Genomic DNA, 27,233 nt, shown 5'->3' with positions numbered 1-27,233 from the left:
TTGGGCAAGCACACAGGGGCCCCATGAGTTGTCAGTCCGCCCTTGGTTCAGGGGCTGCTGAAAAAAAACGCTGAACAGTTCCTGAACATGAATTTATCAGCTGCAGTGTACATGGAGCCTTAAAGGTGAACTATGTCTAATTATCATAAAACAACTACCAGCCACCTCTTCCAATAAGAACAATTTGCATCACCTCCATTTTTCAGCGGACAGAAGAGACCGTCAATTTTTATTGTTCGCTGTCAGAAATGATTCCACCGGAGTGGCCGTTCATGGTGTGGTGTTTGTGTGTTTGATAATTCGATCTCTAGGAGACCCTGCGGTTAAACGTGCGAGAAACTGAAGCTGCTTCCCCCTAGGCTCTGTTATTATCATCTAACCAATGGAAGAGTGTAAAGATGTGAGCAATATGAAATAATGAACAGTCGCCTTTCTTGTCTGCGGTCGGGTGGTGAAAGGTCAGCGCGGTGTCAGTTTCACGCTCACAAAAGGCTGCGGGGCAGCAAACAGGCAGATTCTTGCAGCTTGTTATAAAGTCGATCTTACAGACGTACTGGAGATAAAGCTTCAAACTGAGGATTGTTTGTGTCTTATGGAGCGCATGTCTCCATGGCAACGTAGGGCTTCAAATCGGAAACGGATGTTTTAGAGCATGATAGAAATCAACGCAAAAGGAAACATACGGGCCCGGACCGTAAGGTGACAAAAGATTACAGCGTCATGGTCAGGGGTGTATTTACCACAAGGCAAACAAGGCATTTGCCTAGGGCAGTGTTTCTCAGGGGGGACAGCACTGCCCCTCGGAAGAAGGGACACACGCGGCATGGGAACCTGGTGGGTTCCGAGAGAGGCTGCTGGTTTCATGATGATGTATGCGAGTGTCTTTCTGTCTCGCCGTGGTGGATGGTGGCTGGTGTGGCAATGGTAGTGGAAGGCTCTCACGGGGGAGGGGGGAGAAGGGGTGTTGTTGGTCAATGTCATGTCAGGCTCTCTCTGAGGGGGGGGGGGGGCATTTTTGTGTTGCCTAGGGCAGCACAAAACCTAAATACACCATTGGGTATGGTCAGGGCTTTTTTTCAGCAGGAATGTGGGGGAACCTCCCCTGAAAGTACGTAATGGCAAGGGGTGCTGGGGTGTACTGCAGGGTCCATTGATGCCAGCTGCTGGAGGATCTATTGTCACTGGAGGGAATATATATTTTTGCAGGGGTTGAGTCTATTGATGCTGTGGAGGTCTATAATTGCTAGTGGGGGATCTATTGTTGCTGGGGGGTCTTATGTTGCTGGGGGTTACATTGATGCTGTGAGGGATCTACTGTTGGGGGAGGGGTCTATTGTTGCTGGCTGCTGGGGGAGGGGTCTGTTCCTGCTGGGGAGGGGGGTTTATTGTGGCTGCAGGGGATCTATTTTACAGATTTTTTGTTATAATTAACAAATTCCATACAAATTCCTCCAAAGGGGAGGTACTGGGAGGTATGTGGGAAGTGGAGCCAAGGAACGGTGCTCGGAGGTGGGTAGGGAGTGGAGCCAAGGAACGGTGCTTGGAGATGGGTAGGGAGTGGAGCCAAGGAACGGTGCTCGGAGGTGGGTAGGGAGTGGAGCCAAGGAACGGTGCTCGGAGGTGGGTAGGGAGTGGAGCCAAGGAACGGTGCTCGGAGGTGGGTAGGGAGTGGAGCCAAGGAACGGTGCTCGGAGGTGGGTAGGGAGTAGAGCCAAGGAACGGTGTTTGGAGGTGGGTAGGGAGTGGAGCCAAGGAACGGTGTTTGGAGGTGGGTAGGGAGTGGAGCCAAGGAACGGTGCTCGGAGGTGGGTAGGGAGTGGAGCCAAGGAACGGTGCTCGGAGGTGGGTAGGGAGTGGAGCCAAGGAATGGTGCTCGGAGGTGGGTAGGGAGTGGAGCCAAGGAACGGTGCTCGGAGGTGGGTAGGGAGTGGAGCTAAGGAACGGTGCTCGGAGGTGGGTAGGGAGTGGAGCCAAGGAACGGTGCTGAGAGGTGGGTAGGGGGCGGAGACAAGTGGGGACTCAGAAGTAGGAAGTTCCTGCACCTATTTTCTGAGAAAGAAGTCCTTGTCATGGTTCAGTGTTTAGCCAGATTGGTCAACGCTGGGGATAAATGAAGTGATTTCAGTGAAATGGATTTTGCCAATGTAAACACTCGCAATTTCATTTATTGAGCTGCTTAGGCAAAAATTGCTTGAAATATTAAATCTACGCTTTATTTACTTTGTTTACAGCATGTGGTTTTGTTTTTGGACATATTTAAAGTGGACCTTCAACCCACTCACTTTCTCTCATTTCCCTTCCTACCCCCTTCCTCTCGGATATTTGGATGTTTTAATTTTTTTTTTCATTTCACTTTTAGAAGCATGACTGACGCTAGGAATCATTGAGACAGGAATAGCACTGAAGCTGGGTGACATAGCAGAGTTTTTGTTGTTTTTTGTTTCCAATGTTGTCAAATCACGTGGAATTAGAATGTTTTGAGGTCCTTTTACACTTGTGTTCAGGGCCGGATCTAGCCTGATCTATTTTGGGGAAACACTAGTATGTATTAGGCTGTTTTAGATTAGGGTAATTAAAAAAAACCTGTGCCCCCTTATATCAGATGGCCCTATCAGAGTTCCCCTTTATATCAGGAGTCTTCATCGGAATCTCCCTTTATATCAAGTTCCCATCAGAGTACCCCCTTACATCAGCTGTCTCCATCAGAGTGCCCCCTTACATCACATGTCCGCAGTAGAGTGTCCCCTTACATCAGGTGTTCCCATCTTGGTCCCCCTTTACATCACAGTCCCCATACATCAGAGTCCATCTTAGCAGCCCCCATAACATATGGGTCCCCATCTGAGCCCACCTTACATCCAGGTCAACATCAGAGGCCCCTTACATCAGGTGTCCCCATACATTAGATGTCTTCATCAGAGTTGCCCCTTACATCAGGTGTCTCCATCAGAGTTGCCCCATACATCAGGTGTCTCCATCAGAGTTTCCCCTTACATCAGGTGTCTCCATCAGAGTTGCCCCTTACATCAGGTGTCTCCATCAGAGTTACCCCCTACATCAGGTGTCTCCATCAGAGTTGCCCCTTACATCAAGTGTCTCCATCAGAGTTGTCCCTTACAGCAGGTGTTTCCATCAGAGTTCCCCCTTACATCAGGTGTTTCCATCAGAGTTCCCCCTTACATCAGGTGTCTCCATCAGAGTTCCCCCTTACATCAGGTGTCTCCATCAGAGTTGCCCCTTACATCAGGTGTCTCCATCAGAGTTGCCCCTTACATCGGGTGTCTCCTTCAGAGTTGCCCCTTACATCAGGTGTCTCCATCAGAGTTACCCCCTACATCAGGTGTCTCCATCAGAGTTGCCCCTTACATCAAGTGTCTCCATCAGAGTTGCCCCTTACAGCAGGTGTTTCCATCAGAGTTCCCCCTTACATCAGGTGTCTCCATCAGAGTTCCCCCTTACATCAGGCGTCTCCATCAGAGTTGCCCCTTACATCGGGTGTCTCCTTCAGAGTTGCCCCTTACATCAGGTGTTTCCATCAGAGTTCCCCCTTACATCGGGTGTCTCCATCAGAGTTCCCCCTTACATCAGGTGTTTCCATCAGAGGTTCCACTTACATCAGGTGTCTCCATCAGAGTTGCCCCTTACATCAGGTGCCTCCATCAGAGTTGCCCCTTACATCAGGTGTTTCCATCAGAGTTCCCCCTTACATCAGGTGTCTCCGTCAGAGTTGCCCCTTACATCAGGTGTCTCCATCAGAGTTCCCCCTTACATCAGGTGTCTCCGTCAGAGTTCCCCCTTACATCAGGTGTCTCCATCAGAGTTCCCCCTTACAGCAGGTGTCTCCATCAAAGTTCCCCCTTACATCAGGTGTCTCCATCAGAGTTCCCCCTTACATCAGGTGTCCGAATCAGAGTTCCTCCTTATATGACTTTTTACCATCAGAGTGCCTCCTTACATCAGCTGTCTGCATCAGACTGGCTCATGGATTAGTGGATGCACTCTCAGAGACCTGAGAGACCTTTTTATTATATTATGCATGTTATTGTTTGGTTTGCTCTACTGACTACAAGAGGTACTGGATGCAACATATTCTAAAAACATTCGATCCTTGGAGAAAATATCTAGAGAACTTTCGATTTTGCCCCATTTGCAAAACAGCTTTATACATGGTGCGAAAAACCCATAAAATGAATGAGTGAATGCTGGTTAATTCACTCAGAATGAATGAACATGCAGTTTCAATGGACAAATTTTTTTAACTAAACCCCTAAGCAGGGGCAGACTGACAACTCATGGGGCCCCCGGGCAATAGGGGATCATAGGGCCCCCGTGTCCTTGCCCACACTCAAAGCACACCCAAAAAAGCCTATGAAAAAGCCTATGAAAGGTACCAGAAGCATCTCACGGGCATGCCCAAGTGCCCGAATGGTCAGTCCGCCCCTGCCCCTAAGTGATCAGGGTCCCAGCAGCATTGTAGTGCCAGTGATGAATCCCAGTAAATTATATGTAGAACATGGCTGTTCTACCCGGACCTGACTTCTTCTTCTTGATTTTAATTCCAAGTGTTAGTTTAGGATGGATCAACCTCGCTTCTAAACCAGAAAAACCAGTCTAACCAGTCCGCTTGTCTAAACACGATCCCTTTTCCCCTAGATATTATATAATGGATTCTGTTGTCAGGTCAGGTTCACGGAGTGCCCTGTAAAGGGGTTGTGGCAGAATGGGTGCTGCCAATGTTATACCCAGCAGCAGATGAGTAACCGGAAGCCCATCGGGCACTGACTAACCTCCGCACTCTCTCTGTATATGAAAGTAGGTTTGGGAAACCAACATCAGCTGTCAAACAATATATTTTTAAAATCCGGCCATACACGTTGCCATCTGATGCAACAACCTCTAAAGCACTTTTCTCCGTTACCAGTTCTGTCCGCCACAGTATGAGCTGCCTGAGTGCAAATGGAACATGTGGTCACCCATATCTAAAACAAAAGCAAAACAAAAATGCTTATATGTGTCCGGAGCAATATTGCACCCAGTTTTGTTAGTGGTTTATGAAAAGCACATGTTTGACAATGAAAGATCGCACCTGTTGAGACGCTCTATTTTTCCGTTCTTGTATTGAACTGTATTGTTGCTGTATTGTCTCCCGTTATATCGCAAAGCGCTCAGCAAACTGTTGGCGCCATAAATCCTGTATAATATTAATAACTAGAAAAGCTACAATTTGTGGGGAAATTGTGTGACGTGTTCTTGCCTCCACCAGTAGTCTACAGCTGGAGTGGGCGGGGTAACTGGGTGGAGTGGCTTGTCACTCTGCTGCCTGCTCGCACACCTGGGTTCCTATGGCAACTCACTCTACAGCAAGGGCAGAGGAGCGGGTAAAAACAAACTGCTCCAACTTGCTCACTTCACTGGCGGTTGCCATATTCAAATGGTTATAGTTTAAAAATTATAAATCCTACACCAAAGAGCTTTATATTGTGAGAATCGCAAGACCTAGACCTACATTTTGATGCATAGTATGGCTCTGAAATATAAAAAATGAAGGCACAGTCGCAGTTTAGAAATTGCCCTTCAAATTTGAGGTGGCTAGAGTGCAGTTTCAATGAATGTCAATGGGCGGCGTGATTTGCAAACAAATGGTCATATTGTGAAAACTATCAGGACTATGGCTTAGCCGTGGACATTTTTAGTGGCAGCAGGGATAGCTGAACGTTTTGATATACGATTTGTGTAGGTGGGCTTGAAAATGAGGGAGCGATGGCAGTTTAGAAATCATGTCCTGATTTTTCAGCTCACACTCTAGCTTTTGTCAGCTCCCACTCCAGTTTTGAACATTGCGCCATTCATTCCTATGGGACCAATTTCACCACAAAAACGCCGATATTTCGTGAACCATTCGGCGAAACGTTCCATAAAGTAATAGCACACCAATCGGGAACAATCCGCACGTTTCGGTATATTACTGTCTATGTAGTGTAAAAACTGTGGGAGGAGTCAGGGTGGTAAATTTGGCTATAATAATAAGAATATATATGTGAGGTAACAGTAAGTGGTCTTGCCATGCAAGAACACTTAATAATTTATTCCTATACACCGCAGCTCTGTAGTGGGCAATGGTTGGGTCCAGTGCGTTACGGAAAACTGCAGAATGTCTGTATTTTTATGCAACCCACCACAAGACAGTGTTGAGGTGTGCTCAATATTTTTCCATGTGTATTTGCAGTAGGTCTGTACTGATTAAAGCAGACCACCATGCATAGTATGAATTAACCCTAAATGTACTGTTTTTTAAATACAAGCAGTATAATTACTTGGATTTGATGTGGAATCAGCCTCTTGCAGTCCACTATACAGCAGGACTGGAATGGATATAGTGCAAGGAGCCCATTGGTTCATGTGCTGACAAATGGCGCGCTGATAGGAGGAGCAGAGTGACAGAGAGATGAGCCTATCACTGTGCTCCTTCTCCTTTCACTGTACACTCACAGTAAAAACAAGGGAAAAGAGGGCTCACCAACCCAAGGCTCTGAGAAAGAGGAGACTGCTCTTCGAAACACGTCATCCATCTTGAGGGTCTTCTCGTGATTGGGAGCTGATCCGGTGAATTGGTTGCTTTGGACTATGATACCCTTTTTTACCACAGTTGTTTATGAGTATATATCTACTTTTGATTTAATAAAGTTGCTATCTTTGGTAATGCACTAGGCTGGTCCGCCCTCTTTCCCCTTGTTTTTACAGTGATTTCCTTTGGGTATTCCCCGACCTTTAGAGGGCTGCATGGCCTATGCCAACAGCCCAAGGCTCTGAGAAAGAAAAGACTTCTCCTCGAAACACGTCAGCCATCTTAAGGGTCTTCTTGTAATTGGGAGCTGATCCGGTGAATTGGTTGCTTTGGACTCTGATATGCTTTTTTACCACAGTTGTTTATGAGTATATATCTACTTTGGATTTAATAAAGTTGCTATCATTGGTAATGCACTAGACTGGTGCGCCCTCTTTCCCCTTGTTTTTACAGTGATTTCCTTTGGGTATTCCCCGACCCTTAGAGGGCAGCATGGCCTATGCCAACACTGGATGCGCTAAAGACCTGATAAGTTTCCATCATAGTACACCACTCTTGAGCACAGGGGACTTTTTGTTTCTGCCTTTTTACTGTACACTCACGGTTTGGGGTAAGTCCAGGAAGACCCGGACTCAGAGGAAGTGGGTTGAATGATGCTGACCGACAAGCTGAGGACATCTAGTGACAAAAAAAAGTACTGCGAGAAAATCTGTGGCGTAAAGGTAAATATTGCATTACATTTAGTCTTTTAATCATTGTTATTAGCTGGAGTTCTGCTTTAAATAATTTCAAGTTGTTTGCAGAAAAGGAGTAAACTTCCAATGGAAATATTTTTTCATTACAACTGTCCAACGTATTTCCCTGCTTTGGAGATATTTCCTTTTATTTCCTGTTGTGTGTAAAGGACAGGAAAATCTCCCCAGTGGGACAAAGATCGCAAAAAAGTTCGGAGATGTAACCCTTCCCTATTATATCCAAAATGAAAACTTTTGGCTTTAGATATACTTTAAGACTTTGCCAATGATGAGCTGCCAGCAGGCTTGTAAAACCAGCGGAGTTCTCTATCCCAGGCCCTGTACAGAGCGATGCCAAGGTCTTCATTATGTTTTCTGCAGTGGTAACAATGCTTCAATATAAAAAGACGACACTCGGGACATGAAGACGCGGCTGAGTTTGGGGACTCTGCTTTCCTTTGATTAATACCACGCTTTTCAGACAGTAGATAACAAGCCACCACTGTGTGCGCCTGCCTGGTCTCATTTGTCAGGACACTGCCGTAGACTTGTGTGAGCTTCAGAAGTGGCTGAATGGAAGACAAACTAACCTGGAACTCTACCGGCGAAAACACACAGCGGGAAATGTTATCCTTGTTAGTTCAGGCCAAAATATACGGTTAAAGAGAACCTGTGAAAAAATCTTAAGGAGAAGACAACATTCTCTAATTCCTGGGCTTCATACGAAAGGGCAAGATATCAATGAGAGTGAAGCTGAGTGTGTGCAGCTTCACTGCCCCATAATTACTATGTGGTAGAGGAGTCCAGCAAGGGCTACTTCTACCATAAAGAAAACCTGCATTGAAGAGGGATGGGGCTGCTTTAACTGACCTTCTCTTTCATAAAGAAAGGAAGGAAGGAGAGCGGGAGAGAGATCAATGGATGAAAGAAAGGAACAAGGAAGAGGGCTGGAAGGACAGAAGGTTGGGGATGGTGGAAGAAAGGAGGGTGAGGAAGAGGAAGAAAAGAAGGTGGGGAGGAAAGAAAGAAATAATGGAAGAAAAAAAGGAGAGAGCAGGGAAGAATGAAGGAAAAAAGGAAGGAATAGAAGGAGGAAAAGAAAGGTGTGGATAGAGAAGGAAAGAAGGTGGGGAGGAAATAAAGAAATAATAGAAGGAAAAAAGGAAAAGAGGGGAGTGAAGAAGGAAAGAAGGACGGAAGAAAAGGAAGGAAGGAAGGAAGGTGGGAAGGAGGGAGAAGAAAAGGAATGAAGGAAGGAAAAAAAGGAGGGGTGGAAGGAAATTGGTGATGAAGGAGAAAACGAAGGTGGGGATAGAGGAAGGAAAGAAGGTGAGGAGGAAGGAAGAAAGAATGGAAGCAAAAAAAAAAAAAGAGGAAGGAAGGAAGGACGGAGGGAAAGAAGGAAAGGAGGCAGAAAGGATGGACACAAAAAGAGAGAGAATGAAGGAGGGAAGGAAAGATAGAAGGCAGGGAGATGGAAGGAAGGAAGAAACAAGGAAGGGATGAAACGTAAGGATGGAAAAACAAAAGAATAAAGGAGAGGAGAAAGGGAGAAATATGGCTGTGGAAGTAAGATGGGGATGGAAGGAAGGAAAGAAGGAAGGGGGAGACTAAAGGATGGAAGAAGAAGAAAGAAAGGAAGGAAGGTGGGGTGGAGGGATAGAAGGAAGATAGATAGGAAGGAAGAAGGGAAAGAAAGAAGGAATATAGGAAAGAGGAAAGGAAGGAATGAGGGAGGGGAGAAACTAATGGATAGAGGAAGGAAGGAAGGAAGGAAGGAAGGAAGGAAGGAAGGAAGGAAGGAAGGAAGGAAGGAAGGAAGAAAGAATGGAGGAGGGGTGGAAGGAGAGGGAAAGAAGGTAAGGAAGAAAGAAAAGAGAGTAAGGAAGGAAAAGCATAAAGGAAGAAAGGTATCATCAATGTGTGCAATGCCCAGACTGCCAGATATCTCTCACCTTCCATTGTTCTTAAGAAACATTTGACCATCTATAGGCAGTTTTAGCTGGAGTACCACATTGGGTTCACAGAGGCGGACAACAATAAAATCTTGGCCCAGGATCTAACCCTTTTCTGCTCTATAATTACTACAAAACATTTTGGTTGGAGTTCCACTTTAGTTTCACCAGGAAGAAGAGAAAATTAACAATCAGGACCAATCTAACAGATCTAACCATTCCATACTTTATACTAACAAAATAATCTTCTTTGTGCTCCTGACCTAGGCAGGCACAGTAAACAGCAGGCAATGCTCCAAGTCACCCAGGTGTGAAGGGCTCATGGAACAAATGAAAACCTCTCTGAAAAGTGAACTATTCCTTTAACTGCTGGACATCTGCAGACCAAACCCAGACCTGGAGGCTGAGGTTAGGTGATGCAGAGTTAGGATAGGAAAATCCTTTAACCTTTATGACTACGTGACCAATAAACATGACGTTTCATAAGCCAGCCGCCAGCTGATTACATCCAGAGCTTCGCCTTTGTTGCATCTTTAATTTTACTCAACAATTGAGGTTCTCTGACCCAGTTCACAGGGACGTTACCGGCTCATCTTGCTGACTAAAGATATCATCACAGCCCTGCAATTCTGGTGACTAACACCCAGAGCACACAGGATGAAAAAAATCTGAAATGAAAGATTACAACAGCAACATCTGAATAGTGATGCCAATCATGTAGCGCACCCTGCTGGTCACAAGTGTTTATAGTTTGCAGCACTTTAAGACTCCTTGCACAAGGGGCCATCTAGGTGCAATGAGTCCCGCATGATGTTTTAGTGCACCCAGGAGGGACAGGTGCAGCATCCAGCCTTACTACAGGCAGTCTGTCAAAGTCTATGTCAAGTTGTGGCTGACAGGAGATGAATGCTGTACCAAGTAGTACCGGCAGTTAGGATCCTGAGTGTTCAGGGATGAAGGATCCTTTGTTCCTGAATGCACAGGGCCTTAAACATTGGGACCACTCGTGCAGTATTCGTCCCCCAATTCATCCAGTTTGCCATGAGTCTTAGTCACCAGAATTACTCGACACTACACATGTCCCTTAGACAGCCTAAACATTTTTTAAATTTGGAAAAAAATAGATTTTCTATTGCCATCTGGGTTCCCTCTGGAGAGAGTCACCCTCCCAATTAGTCTTGGTGACTCTGGTGCAGTGATGGGAAATGCACAATTTTTAAAGCTGAATTCCAGGAATTTAGCAATTTGCAAAAAGTGCAGGCAAACTATGAGTTAAGTCCAATTAGGTACATGTCACCTCTGGGACATGTACCTAATTACTTATATTTGACAGGTCTATTGCACTTCTGGAGGACACTCTCCAGCTGTCAGAGGAGAGAAGCACAAACAGCAGCTATCCCCCCCACCCCTCCACTGCTGCCCATTCACAGAAGCCTTTGTATTTTGGTATTTTGTAAATGAGTTTACATAATACAAAGGCTTTTGTGAATGGGCAGAAGGGGGGGAGTTGCGGGCATAGCAGTTCCAGTAACTCTGTTCTTGAAGGAACTGAGACCATAGTGAGCAGTATTGGAGCTACGGAAGTTTTGTTCCTGGAGCACAATAAACCTGTCACATGGGAATAATAGAAATACATCTATGAGGCGGTGGGCACCTCGTTAGACTTAACTCATGGTATGCATGCAGATTTTACCAAGTAGCTGAAATCCTGGCCCTTATCCAGCCCTCAGAGCATTATTCCTCCTACTGCTAGCAACAGTGTGTTATAGTTCCTACCACTGATATGGACAATGGGGCACCATTCTTCCCATTGACACCAATGATAAGCCACTATTCATCCCATTGACGCCAATGATAGGGAACTATTCCTTCCACTGACACCAATGATGGGGCATTATTCCTCCCATTGATACTACCGATGGGGTACTATGACTCCCATTGATACCAATGATGGGGCACTTCTCCTCCCATTAATACCAATAATGGGGTACTATTCCTCCCATTGACACCAATGATGGGGCACTTCTCCTGCCATTAATACCAAAAATGGGGCACTATTCCTCCCATTGACACCAATGATGGGGCATTCCTTACTCCCACTGAGATCAGGACGTTGTCTTCTTCCACTGGCCACATTCCAGCCTCCCCTAAAGTTTTAAGGACAGTAAAAAAAAAAAAACCTTTTACAGGATTAAGATGGAGGCTTTCATTGATGATGAAAATGGCAGTTGCCTGGCTGTCATGCTGACTCTCTTGCATCAGCAGTTTGACCTGAAACTTGAATACAGGTAAGGACTTTTGAACTTTCTCTGATTTTTATGAGTTTCACACTCTTTTTGGTCAGAAAGTACTGAAGCCAGGCGACCAGCAGTATAACCAGACAACTAGCATATAGCAACCCCTATATTTCTCTTATGAAAGGCTTACTTGAAAGTGAACCTGTGCATTGACCACTCAGAGCAATCTAACAGGATTGTTTAAAGCCTGGTCTCCCAGCAGCATATACCTGTACTTTGTCCCCCTGCCATTCCTTTCAGCCTCTGGGCAATTTAAAAATGGCCTGTGACTAGCTCATTCTCTTCCATCAGGATTACAGGACAAATGGAACCACAATCCATTTTGAACTGTGGCACTGCACAACTATCTGGGGTTAATCAAGGATCAATCGGTGACCTGTGATCACTTAGTGGTCACATAAGATTTGAAGCTATACTCCAGGCAAACAGTTAAAGTGGTTGTAAACCTCAGACATGAAATATAAACAAAGCATATTCCTCTAGAGTGTGTACTTATCTCAATCTAGAGAACTAAGTGCAATTTCTGTCTGCTGCCTTGTTCCTCTCTTTTCTGCATAAGTCACTTCTTACACGTTTTCCTGACACCAAAAGATAATAACATGACAGGGAAGGGATCTTCAGCACACAGCCTGTGATTGACAGCCTCAGCTCTGTTTCTGTGTGCTCTGTGAAGGGGGTGTGTCTCTTCCCTCCAATCAGCTGTCAGAGCTCTCCTCACTGGGCTCTGCAGAGTGTAACTTCAGCTCCCTGCCCCCTGCTTTAAAAAAAAAAATATGGAAGCGCTGATTTACCTGCAAAAGGATTTGAGTTTTTGTCCATCCAGTCAGTTTTTACATTTATTAGAGTTCAGTTTTTATATTTATCCATAAAGAAGATGCTACCCAAAGTGCAACCATGTAAATGAGAAGAGAGATGACGTACCTTACCACAAAGTAAAGCGTTACCGGACCCGGCTTCTTTGGCAAGTCATGGTCAAGTACTCTCTGTTCCATCTGCAGCCATGAGTATTGCCCTCTGTAAGAGAAAACAAAATACTGCACATTAAAGATTTTGTAATAATTTTATTCATAAATCGTTCACAGCCATTGGCTTAGGATATATTCTTGAGTACAGACAATGGTGCCCTATAATCCAACATGGACTCCTCTCCATTCAGCACTGCCTAGTGGGATAACAGAGGCCAGAGCTTCTCGGCCTTTTGGCTAAGATCAAGTGTAGTATCGACCTTGCCTTTAGGGGTGTCCCTGCTTCCAGCTAGGACTTTGAGAAACACTTGTATCTATCCCTGCCATTTGGTCTGTGTGGGGTACCCTCTTCTCGGCCTTGTAGGATCGTCGATTAAATTCGGCTTCACCTGCGTGCTGCTATTGGGTTTGAGGCTTAGCCCCCACACAGAACGAGTTTGTGATCTTCCCCCCCCTTGTTCACTCTGCGTTACTACCTCCGGGCAGTAGACGCTCAATAGCCTTTTCAAAGGCTAAGCAAGCGAGACTGAAGCCGCCGAGGAAGAAGAAGGAGAAGGAACCCGACCAAGATCTCTGGGAAGCCCTCCTGAGAACTCCTCTGCGCCAAGATGGGGAAGAAACAGACCGTGAAGAAGCCACAGAACGCCGCCCCCGCCAAGACCCCGGGAGAAGCCCCCTCCGCCTCCACCTCCACCCCAGATCGCTCCGGCCCTGCAGACGGTCTCCCTCCCTTGGAGCCCTGGATGAAGCAGACAGTCGTGCTGCGGCTGAAAGAGGTGGAAGGCAGAATCCCGGACATGACCCCGGAAGTCTTTGGCAAGAAAATGATCCTTGAACAAGGATTCAGCAAGGCAGAGACCCTGTCGGTGCAGTCCTTTGTGAAAGGTTTGTTCCTTGTCACATTTGTCTCCCTACAGGTGTGCAGAAGGTACTGGGAGGCAGTGAAGACCTCTGGACCCGACTCCCTCTTCCGAAAGTTCGCTGCGAACTCTCCCATTCAAAGGGACGAAAGAAGGATCACGGTGTCCATGAGGAACCCTCACGTCCCCGGCAGAGACATCGCCACCTACCTCCAAAGGTTTTGTGTCGTGTTGAAGGACCCAGTCCGGATACTAGACACCAACGGCTTCTGGACTGGTAAGTGGGCTGTGTTTTGAAGGCTACTAAGAGATCGTCCCGCTGGAGATCTCCAACACCTGCAACAGTGCTTCTCCCTGGGATCGTCATCAGGACTCCTACACTACCCAGACCTACCCCAGTCATGCCGCAGGTGCGGCCAGCCGGGGCACGAGGGTAAGGAATGCAGTGTGCTTTCTTGTAGGTTCTGTAGGTCTGCAGGTCACGAGACCAAGGATTGCCCGAGGTCCAGAACCTGCAACCTCTGTGGACGGTCAGAGCACATCTACAGAGACTGCCCGGAAAGAAGCAGGACGTACGCTGGGGCCCTGAACAAGGGCCCTGCCACCAAACCAGCGCCACAGAAACCTCCAAAGGACCCGGGTAAGAGGAACCCCCCCAGGCCCCAGGTCCCCCTGCCCCAGGTCCCCCTGCCCCTGGCCCCCCTGCCCCCCCTGCCCCCCCTGCCCCTGCCCCTGGCCCCCCCACCCCTACCCCTGGTCCCCCTGCCCCTGGTCCCCCTGCCCCTGGTCCACCTGCCCCGGGTCCTCCTGGCCCCCCTGCCCCTGGTCCCCTCGCCCCTGGGCCCCCTGCCCCTGGTCCCCCTGCCCCGGGCCCAGTTCCACCCCCCCCTGACCTGTCCTCACAGGAGGACTTCCCGCCCCTTCCCCCTGTCACCCCTGTCAGCAACTCTGCGACGGGATACAGGAAGCGGAAGAAGGAGCAGGCCAGCCCGGCGGCGGAGGACCCCTCCTCTGCCACCAAGCGGCCTGCCGTCCTCCAGAATGTCGCAGGTCCCGACCCCGTGGGGGAAGACCTCGACACGCTGGAGGAAGAAGAGGTGGAAGAAGAGATGGCTCTGACCCAGTCGGACCCAGATCTCTCCACCGACTTCGATGAGGTCCTCAACGAGGTCCTCAATCAGATTGGTCTGGGCCAGGACACCTGCCAGGCTGCAGAAGTCACAGAGGTCGCCCCCCTCTCCAGGGGAGGTAAGCACAGCCCCTGCCGACTAACCCCTTCATCTCTTTCCCATGATGGCTGAGATATCTATCTTTTCCATTAATGTGAGGAGCATCAAGGATGTGTCTAGGAGGCAGACTGTGCTGACCTTTCTTTCCACACAGCAGAGTAATGTGTACATGCTTCAGGAGTGCGCACTTCCCCCTCTGAGGAGGTACACTCATTTGTCCTCCCAGTGGACCCACGGTCCCTCCTACTGGTCTGGGGGTGGCGATTGCAAGTCCGCAGGGGTCGCGGTTCTTATCAGGGGAGGACGTTTCACTGTTGACTCCGTCCATGAGCTCGTCTGTGGCCGCCTTCTGGTCATAGACGGTTCGTGGGCGGGGGAGCCCGTTAGGCTCATCAACGTGTACGCCCCCCCGGAGAAGAACGCGCGGCTGGAACTTTTCCAAACCCTGCGGACGCAACTCGCCACAACGAGAACAGTAGTAATCGGCGGTGACTTTAACTGTCCGATAGAGGAGGATGGGCGCAGCTCCAGCATGTACGCAAAACTCGACGCCACCTCGAAGCTGCTCCGGGAGATGATTGCGGAGGCTTCCCTGCGAGACGCAGTGGGATCCGTGGGGCGCGGTTCCGTGAACTACTCATGGAGCCGCCCCGATGGATCTGTGCGCTCCAGGATTGACTTTGTGCTCACCTCCAGGGCAGTCAGGCACCGCGGGTTCTCCATGGTTCCCTGCTTTTTTTCTGACCACAGGGCCATTCACTTTCAAGGTGATCTGGGAGAGGGCTTTGCCCCGGGCCCAGGCTCCTGGAAGCTGAATTGCACCCTGCTGGACGATGAGGAACTGCTAGAGGAGCTCAGGGAAACCTACGGTGCCTGGCGAGAGGAGAAGTCTTTCTTTCCTAAGGTAAGCGACTGGTGGGAGTTCGTGAAAGTCAAGCTGCGCAGCTTCTTTCAGGCCAGGGGACGCCAGCAAGTGTGTGCCAGGAGGAAGGAACTCAGGAGGCTGCAGCGTCAGCTGCAGTCCCTGCAGGACCTTCATCACTGTGGCTGGGACGTGAGGCAAGACCTGGAGGACACCAAGAAGTGCTTGAAAAAGCACTTTGAGGAAGAATCCAGGCACATTGTCTTCCGTGCCAAGGTGGAGCATCTCGAGAAAGGTGAGAAGTGTAACTCTTTCTTTTTCAGGAAACTCCACTCAGGACACACACCCCTGTCGGAACTGCGCGACAAGACTGGAACGCTCCAGAAGGGGAAGGAGGCCGTGATGGAAGTGGTCAGCGACTACTACTCCGACCTCTACTCCCCCAAAGAAACAAACTCGGACGCGGCCGACAGGTTCTTGTCAGGTATCTCTAACGCTATTGATCCTGCAGGTTTGTCGGCCACCAACGCCCCCTTGACGTTGGAGGAACTGCACTCTGCCGCTAAATCCTTTAGGCAAGGCAGGACCCCGGGCAGCGACGGTCTCCCAGCGGAGCTCTATGTAGCGCTGTGGGACCTCGTGGGCCCGGACCTGCTCGAGCTGTACGAGGAGATGGTGGTGGAGGGCAAGATGCCTCCTTCGTTGAGGGAGGGGATGATCACGATCCTGTACAAGCGTAAGGGGGAGAGATGTGATTTGAAAAATTGGCGTCCCATCTCTCTCCTGAACGTGGACTACAAGATCCTCGCCAAAGTCATGGCGAACAGGCTGAAGGCTGTCATCGGACAGATCATCAACCCGGATCAGACTTGTGGCATTCCTGGCCGCAGGATTGCGGACAGCCTAGCGCTTGTCCGGGACACGGTCCAATACATCAAGGACCGCCGTGTGCACGCGGCCCTGGTCAGTCTTGATCAGGAAAAGGCCTTTGACCGTGTCTCCCATGGGTTTATGTGCAGAGCCCTGCGCAGGTTTGGTCTCGGGGAAATGTTTTGTTCATATGTTGACATCATGTATAATGACATTTGTAGTTCCGTGCAGGTGAACGGCTGGAAGACTGACCCCTTCCCGGTCCTCTCCGGGGTCAGACAAGGCTGTCCTCTCTCACCTCTGCTTTTTGTTTGCTGTATAGAGCTCTTCGCCGAATGCATCAGACGGAATCCAGAGATCGGGGGAATCACCGCACCGGGACCAGACAGACGGGAAGTGAAGTGCTTGCTCTACATGGACGACGTGACGGTGTTCTGTGCCAACCAGCGCTCCATCGACCTGCTCGTCCAGACCTGCGAGGACTTCGGCCAAGCTTCGGGGGCAAAGGTCAACTGCGGGAAGTCGGAAGTCATGCTCTTCGGAAAGTGGTTCCTGCCTTCTTCTGCATCCATGCCCTTTGGCATCAAGACAGACTTCATGAAGGTTTTGGGAGTTTGGTTTGGTGCCGAGGGCGCAGCCCTGAAGTCTTGGGAGGAGAGACTGGCCAAGATGCGCCAAAAGTTTGGACTCTGGAGCCTCAGAGACCTCACCATTGAAGGGAAGACACTGGTACTCCGCAGCGAGATTCTCCCTGTGTTGCAGTACCTCGCCCAGGCCTGGCCCCCTCGGGTCAACACCTGCAAAGCCATCACCAGGGCGGTGTTTCACTTCATCTGGGGCTCCAAGATGGACAGAGTGAAGCGGGCAGTCATGTTCAAGGAACCCCTCAAGGGCGGTAAGGGCGTGCCCGACATCGCCACCCAGCTGAGGGTGTTCTTTGCTTGCAACTGCATCCGCAGAACTTTGCCAAGACGGACTATGGACTCTGGCGGGAACGCAATGTCTCGCTTCTTCCTGTTGCCTCTCTGGAGGTCCCTGGGGTGGGACACCTGGGATAGTTCCATCCCCTACAACTGGGACACCCCTTGGTACTACTTGGACACCTTCAAGTTCATCAGGGAGCAAGGGCTGCAGGGAGTCAAGCCTGACTTGTGGAAGCCAAAGACAATCTACAAGCTCATCCGAGCCAGCGACATTTTGGAGTCGGTTCCAGGCCTGCCTTCAGACACCTGCAAGGTGGTCTGGAGGAATGTTTCTTCCAACATTCTTACCAACAGGCACAAAGACCTGGCATGGATGGCAATCCAAGGGGGGTTGCCTCTCAGGACATTTATGCATGCCAGGAACCTGAGCAGATACAGACACTGCCCCTTCTGCATCATCCATGAGGAAACGTCTTACCACGTTTTCTGGGAGTGCTCATTTGCTCAGGCCCTGTTGGGGGCCCTGGAACCTGAACTCAAGGACTTTGTGCCACAGACAGCCATCACTCACTTTGGGGTGTTGAATGGACTATTCTGTGGAACTTTCTCTCTGGAGGACATTGACAGCGCCTGGAGGGTGCTGTGTTGCTTTAAGGACGCTTTATGGTGCGCCAGGAAGCGCCTCATCCACCAGCGGGAGAGGATGTCCATTGAGGACTGCCGCAGACTGACCCTCAGTCTGCTCAGAGACTATTCCTTGATGGACTTTAAGGAGGAAGAGGACGTCTGAAGATTTCCCCCTTCCCCCTACTCCCCCTTGCGTGTCTTTGTCTTTTCAATAAAGCTTCGGGCCTGTGGTTTCCCCCCCCCCCCTCCCCCTTACCACACATACCTGATGCCTATTGATTGATTGCAATATCCGGTTTTTCGTTTTTGTGCATGCACTAGTATTGTTAGGTAACGTAATGTGTAGTAGAATGTTACAGTTTTTGGGGTAAGCGGCGTTATGCATGACGTGGTGGTCTGGGGATTCATCCTCGGCACATCACGTCAGGCATCATACCGCTGAGCGAATGTATTTATTTCTGAATGTATTTATTGTATGCTTGGAACTGTATTGCCATGTGGTGCGCTGCGTCGCAGTACAGGGTGAGATGTACCCCGATTACACGTATCATGTTGTTTTTGATGCTTCTGCAATAAAAGTATCTTTTCAATCAAAAATAAAAAACAGAGGCCAGAGCTAAATTGAGGCTCATAAGCAGTGGTAACTGTGTATGGGAGTTGTTTTTGGTGATTCTTTTCTAATAATAATGCATAATTTTTAATTAACATGCCAGGGTCAATTTAAAGGAAACAAATATTGGAACCATCATAGCTGTATTGCTGTCTTGTGCATGAAAGTGCAACCTTCAGTCCCTTGCCGTATTCTTTGTTTTCTGTTCCATACATCACTGGTGTGCCCTGCAGTCACATAGGGGCCTTCAGGAGGAACAGCAAAGCAGGGCAAGGGATGCAGGCATTCAACATTCCCCAAAAGATCAACTGAATTAACAAGAGCATGCACACCCCATTTACACTTGTGCGACTTGTCATGCAACTTTGGACATCAAAGTCGCATAACAAGTCATACTTCATGTTTTCTAAGGATAACCATTCGTATATGTGCGACCTAAAGTCGGAGCGACTTCAAAGTAGTTCATGCACTGCTTTGTTCCGACTTTCATGTAACTTGAGGGCCATAGACTTCAATGTTAACTCTCAAAAGTTGCATGAAAGTCATACCTGAATGTTTTACATGCAACAGTGGTTTAACAGTGGGTCCAACTTTGCAGAGGGACAACAAGTCACATCCAAGTCGCACCCATCCAAAGTTGCGTCAAAGCTGCATCAAAGTTGCACTCCAAAATCGTGCCTACTTTGAAGTCGTACAATTGTGAATGGAGCTGTACAGTGAAAGCTAAGCAAGCAAGAAAGAGGCCAAAAGGACTAGTTACCATTATTACATTAAGGCTTTCTGCATATGATTTTTTTCCCCACTACTATGCCTTGATCTGTACTGGGTCTCTATGAGGAGGAGGACAACTTGGTAGAGAAGAGCTGCCCCCCAATGATTAGTGATATGGTGACTCGTGGAATAATGAGCAAAAAGCAGCAGGGCAGGTGGAAAAAACTGGTGGAGCACAAAATAAAGGAATCAGAAGCAGGGAGATTCCTGCACTGCAGGTCCTCAGGTGCAGTTTTCTTTCCAGAAAGGAGAAAAGTAAGCAATACAGTAGAGACTTCACGATGTCTTAAAACAGACGAGACTTTCAGTCAGAGGCACAATTCCTTGGATCAGCCTTGGTCAACTTTCTTTACATAGGAGGCCTCAATGTATATTACTACATGCAGCTGTTAGTGACTGACTGAAGACATGCAACAGTAGAAGGTCAAAAAAGGCAGCTATGGTTTAGGTGTTGTGGGAGACTGGGGGTATGCTTTGATGTGCAGTCATAGACAAGAGACACATTTACATTAGAATTCTACAGATCACTGCTATTACAGTCCCATTACAAATCGATGCTTTCACATAGGTGCACACTATAGCCCACTGACCTGTACCATACTTGCCAAAGCAAGATCCATCCAGGAGGCCTAACTGTTCCTAATATTTATAACTATTATCTACCTGCCAACTGCCCTTCTGTCCTATCTACATGCCACCCAGGAACTGCAACTATGAGCCTCCATAGAATTAATAGAATGCTGTCCAGTATCTGTATCTTCATTTCACTGTCCAAAAGCCCTCAGTCCCTGAACATTTGATCTCGCCACTTATTCCTCTTCTGGGGATCCTTAACTGCCTCCTCTTCCCACTTGGAGAGGAACACCCCACCCAGATCCTTTGGCTGCATGAACAGGGCTTTAAAGATGAACACTCCCTACCTACACTTGCGGTGTCAAAACTTTTCACTAACTTCTGAAGTTATATGAAATCCTGCTTCCATACAGATAAGATGCTGCATCCTTACTCTTCTTCATAACCAGTATCTCCCTTTTTTATCTCCTGATCCTTCAAATTGTCTTGTCACTGTGGTCGAAAACAAATAGTGTATTGATCCCACTAACAATTTGAAAATCAAATGAATGTTCTTAAAACAAAACATTTCAGACAAAATTCTACTGGTTTAAAGATGGATGTGACCCTCATGCCCCTGGTCCTATCTCCCTAGTTTACACTTCAGTAATGCTCTCTATAGCTATTGTTAACTTAATTTACAGCCATCAAGCCAACTATTGCCAGAGCCTGCAAAATACTTCCTTCAGCTTTGAGTCAAAAATAAATTGAATGGAATTATGATTGGAGAAAAGTTAATGACAATTTTGACTGACTCCTACGAAGGTTTCCTTAAAGCAGAACTCTAAGATAAGCAAATGTTGTTTATATATAAGGGTCATGTGTACACTGATCTGAATCTTGGTGTGCTTTGTGTATTTATTCCAGATCTGTGCAGTAATCCAGTGTGAAACTTTACCTCTGTGCAGGAGCTTCCTGTAATAAAGACCGGTCACTGCTGCACTCTCTCCTTGTGCAGAGTAACTGGTCTTGTATCTGTCCCCTCCCATGGTCTTCTGTGGGCAGTAGTGGATGAGGCTTTCTGGGCCCATCCCACAGCTCCCAGGCCTCATGAGGTCAGCATAGGGGCCCAGCAGTTCTTTCAAACCCTTGGTCCATCATCTGTTCACACCTCTACCCTGACTACAGTTTATTCCCTCCCAGATTGTAAGCTCGAAAGAGTAGGGCCCTCTTACCCCTCGTGTGCTGTTCGTAGCTGCTGTAATGTTTCATGTATTGTCCCCCCCTCTATTGTACAGCGCTGAGCAAACCCTTTGGCGCTATATAAACTCAATGTAATGTAATGTAATTACCCCACCCGGTATGGAAAGGGATATAGGCAGATGGAGCTTGCGGGGCAGATATTTCGGAGGATCAGTTGTGAGTGGAGCAGAGGGTCCATGACCACTGCTACAGAAGGAGCTCCTGGGGGCTCCTACTCAAGTGAAGTTTCACTTAAATCCACAAGATGGGAAGAGCCCAAATATGGGTTGTGGGGGTGCAGAATGAAGTGTAATGAAGGATGCAGTGGTGCATAGTAGTATGTAATAGGGGATGCAGAATGTGGGGTAATGGGGAATACAGGGAGTGCAGACCATGGGTCAGTAGAGGTTGCAGAGGGTGCAGAATGCGGAGTATGCCGAGTGCAGGGTAGTGGAGGGGTATGGGGGGTGCAGGAGTGGAGTGTGAGATGTTATAAGGGTACATATAGTGTAGTGAGAGTTGCAGGTGGTGAAGATTGTTGGCATAGAGAGGGATCCAGATGTGGAGTAAGGTATGTGTGTGTGTGGGGGGGTTTGCAGTGTAAGATGCAATGGATAGTGGGGATGCAGAGGTGAGAAGGTGAACAATGTTGGAGTAGTGGGGATACAAGGGGTGCAGAGTGCAGGTGATGTAGAGTGTAGGGTAGTTGGGGATGCAGATATAGATAAGGTGTGGGGGGGATTAGGGGGGTGCTGAGTGTGGGACAGCATGGGATGTGGGGAGTGCTGAGTGTTGATGTAGTGGAGACACAAGTGTTGCAGAGTGGTGATATAGATTGTTGTGGTAGAAGGGAATGCAGATGATAGTTGGGGGCGCAGGTGTAAATAAGGTGTAGGGAGGAATGAAGGGGGCGCAAGTGTAAATAAGGTGTAGGGGGGAATGAAGGGGGCGCAGGTGTAAATAAGGTGTAGGGAGGAATGAAGGGGGCGCAGGTGTAAATAAGGTGTAGGGGGGAATGAAGGGGGCGCAGAGTGTGGTATATCGTGGGATGCAGGGGGTGCCGAGTTTCGGTGTAATGGAGATACAAGGGTTGCAGAGTGGAGATGATGCAAATTGTTGGGATAGAAGGGAATGCAGATGTGGAGTAAGTTGTGGAGGGGAAGAAGTGGGTGCAGAGTAAGGTGTAATGGGGGATACAGGGGGTGCCAAATGTGGGGTAGTGGGGATGCAGGAGGTGAAAAATGTTGGGGTAGTGGGGATAGAAGGGTTGCAGAGTGAAGGTGATGTAGAGTGTTGGGGATGCAAGTATAAATAAGGTGTAAGCGGGGATGAAGGGGGTGCAGAGTGTGGGATAGTGTGGTATGCGGGGAGTGCTGAGTGTTGGTGTAGTGGAGATACAAGGGTTGCACAGTGGAGGTGATGTAGATTGTTGGGGTAGAACGGAATGCAGATGTGGAGTAAGGTGTGTGTGTGTGGGGGGGGGGGGGGGCGAAGAAGGCGGTGTAGCGTAAAGTGTAATGGAGGATGCAGGGGCTGCAGAATATGGGGTGGCGGGGTTGCAGCAGGGGGTGCAGAATGTTGAGGTAATGGGGATACAAGGGTTGCAGAGTGCAGGTGATGTAGAATGTTGGGTTAGTTGGGGGGAAAGTGTAAATAAGGTGTAGGGGGGAATGAAGGGGGCACAGAGTGTGATAAATCAAGGGATGCAGGGGGTGCCGAGTTTCAGTGTAGTGGAGATACAAGGGTTGCAGAGTGGAAATGATGCAAATTGTTGGGATAAAAGGGAATGTAGATGTGGAGTAATATGTGGAGGGGAAGAAGTGGGTGCAGAGTAAGGTGTAATGGGGGATACAGGGGGTGCCAAATGTGGTAGTGGGGATGCAGGGGGTGAAAAATGTTGGGGTAGTGGAGATACAAGGGTTGCAGAGTGCAAACGATGCAAATTGTTGGGATAGAAGGGAATGCAGATGTAGAGTAAGATGTGGAGGGGAAGAAGTGGGTGCAGCGTAAAGTGTAATGGAGGATGCAGGGGCTGCAGAATATGGGATGGTGGGGTTGCAGCAGGGGGTGCAGAATGTTGAGGTAATGGGGACACAAGGGATGCAGAGTGCAGGTGATGTAGAATGTTGGGTTAGTTGGGGGCAAAAGTGTAAATAAGGTGTAGGGGGGAATGAAGGGGGCGCAGAGTGTGGTATATCGTGGGATGCAGGGGGTGCCGAGTTTAGATGTAGTGGAGATACAAGGGTTGCAGAGTGGAAATGATGCAAATTGTTGGGATAGAAGGGAATGCAGATGTGGAGTAAGGTGTGGAGGGGAAGAAGTGGGTGCAGAGTAAGGTGTAATGGGGGATGTAGGGGGTGCCGAATGTGGTAGTGGGGATGCAGGGGGTGAAAAATGTTGGGGTAGTGGGGATACAAGACTTGCAGAGTGGAGATGATGCAAATTGTTGGGATAGAAGGGAATGCAGATGTGGAGTAAGTTGTGGAGGGGAAGAAGTGAGTGCAACGTAAAGTGTAATGGAGGATGCAGGGGTGCAGAATATGGGGTGGCAGCAGGGGGTGCAGAATGTTGAGGTAATGGGGACACAAGGGGTGCAGAGTGCAGGTGATGTAGAATGTTGGGTTAGTTGGGGGCGAAAGTGTAAATAAGGTGTAGGTGGGGACAGGGCGGACTGACCATTTGGGAACTCGGGCACCGCCCTGGGGCCCGGGATCTTTAGGGGGCCCCATGAGATGTCCCTGGTACCTTTTTGATAGCCTTTTTTGAGTTTGGGCAAGGACACAGGGGCCCCATGATTCCCTATTGCCCGGGGGCCCCATGAGTTGTCAGTCCACCCCTGGGTGGGGATGAAGGGGGTGCAGAGTGTGGGATAGTGTGGGATGTACGGGGAGCTGAGGGTTGGTGTAGTGAAGATACAAAGGGTGCAGAATGTAGGTGATGCAGAGTGTTGAGATAATTGGAGATGACGGTGTAGAGTCAAGTCTAGAGAGGGGTGAAGGGGGTGCAGATATATAGCTATGAGGCTCAAGGCACAGGAAAAGCATGGCTATTTTGCCTAAGGAATTCAGGACACAAAGTATATTTTTGAGGATACTACTTTAGTACGAAGACCATTTCCAGACGTTCCCTATAAAGCAGCAAATCCCTTTTTCGAGTTCAGGTTCACGTTAAGGCTCCAGGGCTCGCTAGGCTCCCTCTAACAACATCACGTACCTGCCATTTCACTTCTTGAAAACCTTGCAGTAAAATATGAGCTGTATTCATAAATTGCCCCTCGAGAGCTGAAATTCACTTAGACTCTTGTTTTATCAAGATTACAAATCTCTCCCTAAACAATATCGCTGCGTCCTGTGCAAGAAAGATTAAATATCATCGTGTAAGTCAGTGTACGCTGCTTATTTCAGAGGCGCTATCAATAGCAGGAAATAGCTGGCACAGTGTATGAATAGCCCGGCAGTACAATACCCCCAGAGCCAGACACCCGGCCCTTATTAATTTTTCCTAAATTATTCAAAGAAGTAATTATAGCAGCCTCACTTTACATATGAACTGAGGCTAATTGATTCATCATAGCCGCTTCTATTCAAAGAGGGGAGAATGTCAGGATCCTTAAATATTAATAGCATTCGGGTGCGTTTCATGTAAGCGGGTTGTTCGTGACTGTTCTGGGATCATGCGAACGCTCTATGGTTAACGATTATGAATAATTTCCCCGGAAATTAAATTAGATTCTCATTAACTATGTGCGTCCTTCGTAAATAAACATTTGTTTGCCATACGGATTAGCGACTTTAAAGATTTGATGCCATAAGTAAGGGCTCCGCTACAAGACCGAATTAAATCGATTGTAAACATGGCATTTAACCCCTTGTCGCCAACTCCCTGTACAACTGTCAACAAGAAGTTAAAGTACATGTACACCCCAACAATATACTGCTATTATTTCTTCCATTTTGGTCTGTTTAACCACTTGCCTTCCAGAGGATTCCCTCCCATCCTGACCAGGCCATTTTTTACATTACGGCACTGCGTTACTTTAACTGACAATTGCGCGGTCATGCAACGCTGCACCCAAAATTAAATTTATGTCCTTTTTCCCACAAATAGAGCTTTCTTTTGTTGGTATTTGATTGCCTGTGCGTTTTTTATTTTTTACGCTATAAACAAAAAAAGACCAACAATTTTGAGAAAAAAAACAATATTTTTGACTTTTTGCTATTTAACATGTCCAGTAAAAAAAACGTAAAAAATCAAATTTCCTCATAAATTTAGGCCAAAATCTATTCTGCTACATGTCTTTGCTAAAAAGAAATCCCAACACGTGTAAATTAATTGGTTTACGTGAAAGTTATAGCATTTACAAATGGCGGTATAGATACTGCAATTTTTTTTCACTAGTAATGGCGGCGATCAGCAACTTATAGCGGGACTGCGGGACTGCAGCTGGCATTCTGACACTGAGGGGAACTGACTTGGTGTCACTGTCATCCCTAGTGACACCAACACAGTGATTAGTGCTAATAAAAAGCACTGACACTGTACTAATGGCACTGGGCAGAAAGGGGCTAACATGTGGGGTGATCAAAGGGTTAACTGTGTGCTGTTTTATTATGAGGCCTTGTGTGTATTTCACTGTAAGCACACTGCTTTGTATGGCTGTGCTATGCAGGGCCATACAAAGCAGTGTGCTATTTTACTGTGTGCTGTGTTAGTGCTTTCACCTGTAAGCACTCTGCTTTGTATGGCTGTGCTATGCAGATCTATACAAAGCAGTGTGCAGGAGCTGACAGGGTAGTATGTTTACATACAGGACTCTCCTTGTCGGAGATACTCAGCAATCACCGGGTGCCAGCAAGTAATCATTGTCCATGACCCGGTGAGACAGCCAAGGTCACGAATGGCTCGTGTTCCCTATCTGGAACTGCAAAATCATGTAAATATACGTGATTTTGCGCACCCCTACTGCCCTGTAGAAGTATTTCTGGGGAAGTAGTTAATATACCATTGAAAGTGTTTTGTAATATCTGTCTGATAAATACAAACAATATCTGTTGATCCTGCCAGAAACCTTGTTAGCTGATAACTTCCTGTGCTGTCTTCCTCTGCTGACTGTTATCAGTCACCATTGTCCCCCACTGTCTCTAAGGATCATCTCCCCCCTATATTATAAGATGAGGGTGTCCTATAAACCTGTGCTAGGCTGACAACGCTACTCCACCATAGAAACAGTGAGTGAGCGTTGTCAGCCTAAAATAGGAAGTGTGTCACTGGCAGGATCAAAACGTGTTAAAAAAAAAAGGAAAAACTGCCTGAAAAATAGAAAACAAAGGCAGTCACCACATCTAAGGACTGGTAAACTGTAATATACAAATGTTCTGTTTTCAGCCTTAGATACACTTTAAATCTAGCAAAATGAAAAAAAGATATTAGGAGATTTCAGGAAACATTTTGCCATTTTGGCAAAATGTATTTGTGTTCATGGGGAGAGAGAAATTACATTGGTGTTGTTGGTTATTAAGGGTACATTGCGTTATTAAAGGCTCCATTCCCTCTGCTCACTCTGCTCTCTCTTCCTATGAGCATGCTCCTTGTCAGCACCTTATTATTAAGGGCCTCTATGAAGTCAAGTTGGGATACTCACATAGTTACATCAAAAATATAATTCAATTATTTTTTTTTTTAAAAGTGGTTGTAAACCCGCACTTATACCCAGTGAAGTGACTGGTCTAAGATGATACACATAGATGAGACAAATCCTTCTACATAAGTTGTACCTGTTTATCTTCTCATTTCTACATCCATTCAAAGTCCAGTTTTTATAAAGCAGGTCTTCAGAAAACGGGGCAGAGGGCCGAAATTACACACTGCAGAGCTCAGTGAAGAGAGCTCTGAGAGCTGATTGGAGGGAAGGGACAAAGCTTTCACACATCACACAGGAACAGAGCTGAGGCTTTCAATCACAGGGTGTGTGCTTGAGGTTCCTGTCACCTTTTTTCTCTAGGCTATAGGAAAACCTGTCAGATGTGACTCAGATAGCAGAGGACTGAAGCAGCAGACAGAAATTACACTTAGTGATCTAGATTGAGAGAAATACACACTATAGAGCAGGGGTGTCAAACTGGTGGCCCTCCAGCTGTTGCAAAACTACAAGTCCCATCATGCCTCTGCCTT

At 47.7% G+C, this 27,233-nt stretch overlaps 1 protein-coding gene across 2 annotated transcripts in view; it reads right to left on the bottom strand.

Annotated features, from left to right (window-relative positions):
- Nucleotides 1-27,233, bottom strand: part of FRMD4B (FERM domain containing 4B) — a 412,392-nt gene that overhangs the window by 220,163 nt on the left and 164,996 nt on the right. For both annotated transcript variants that reach the window (XM_089672280.1, XM_089672279.1), the window contains exon 4: nucleotides 12,473-12,565. In XM_089672280.1, coding sequence (XP_089528406.1) covers nucleotides 12,473-12,565 — 93 coding nt within the window. The remainder of the gene's footprint in view (nucleotides 1-12,472; nucleotides 12,566-27,233) is intronic.

This window comes from Staurois parvus, unplaced genomic scaffold (genome assembly GCF_062004578.1).
Source record: "Staurois parvus isolate SC_StPar_1 unplaced genomic scaffold, SC_StPar_1.0 ptg000124l, whole genome shotgun sequence".
Lineage (NCBI taxonomy): Eukaryota > Metazoa > Chordata > Amphibia > Anura > Ranidae > Staurois > Staurois parvus.
This window is presented reverse-complemented; position numbering and strand designations above follow the sequence as displayed.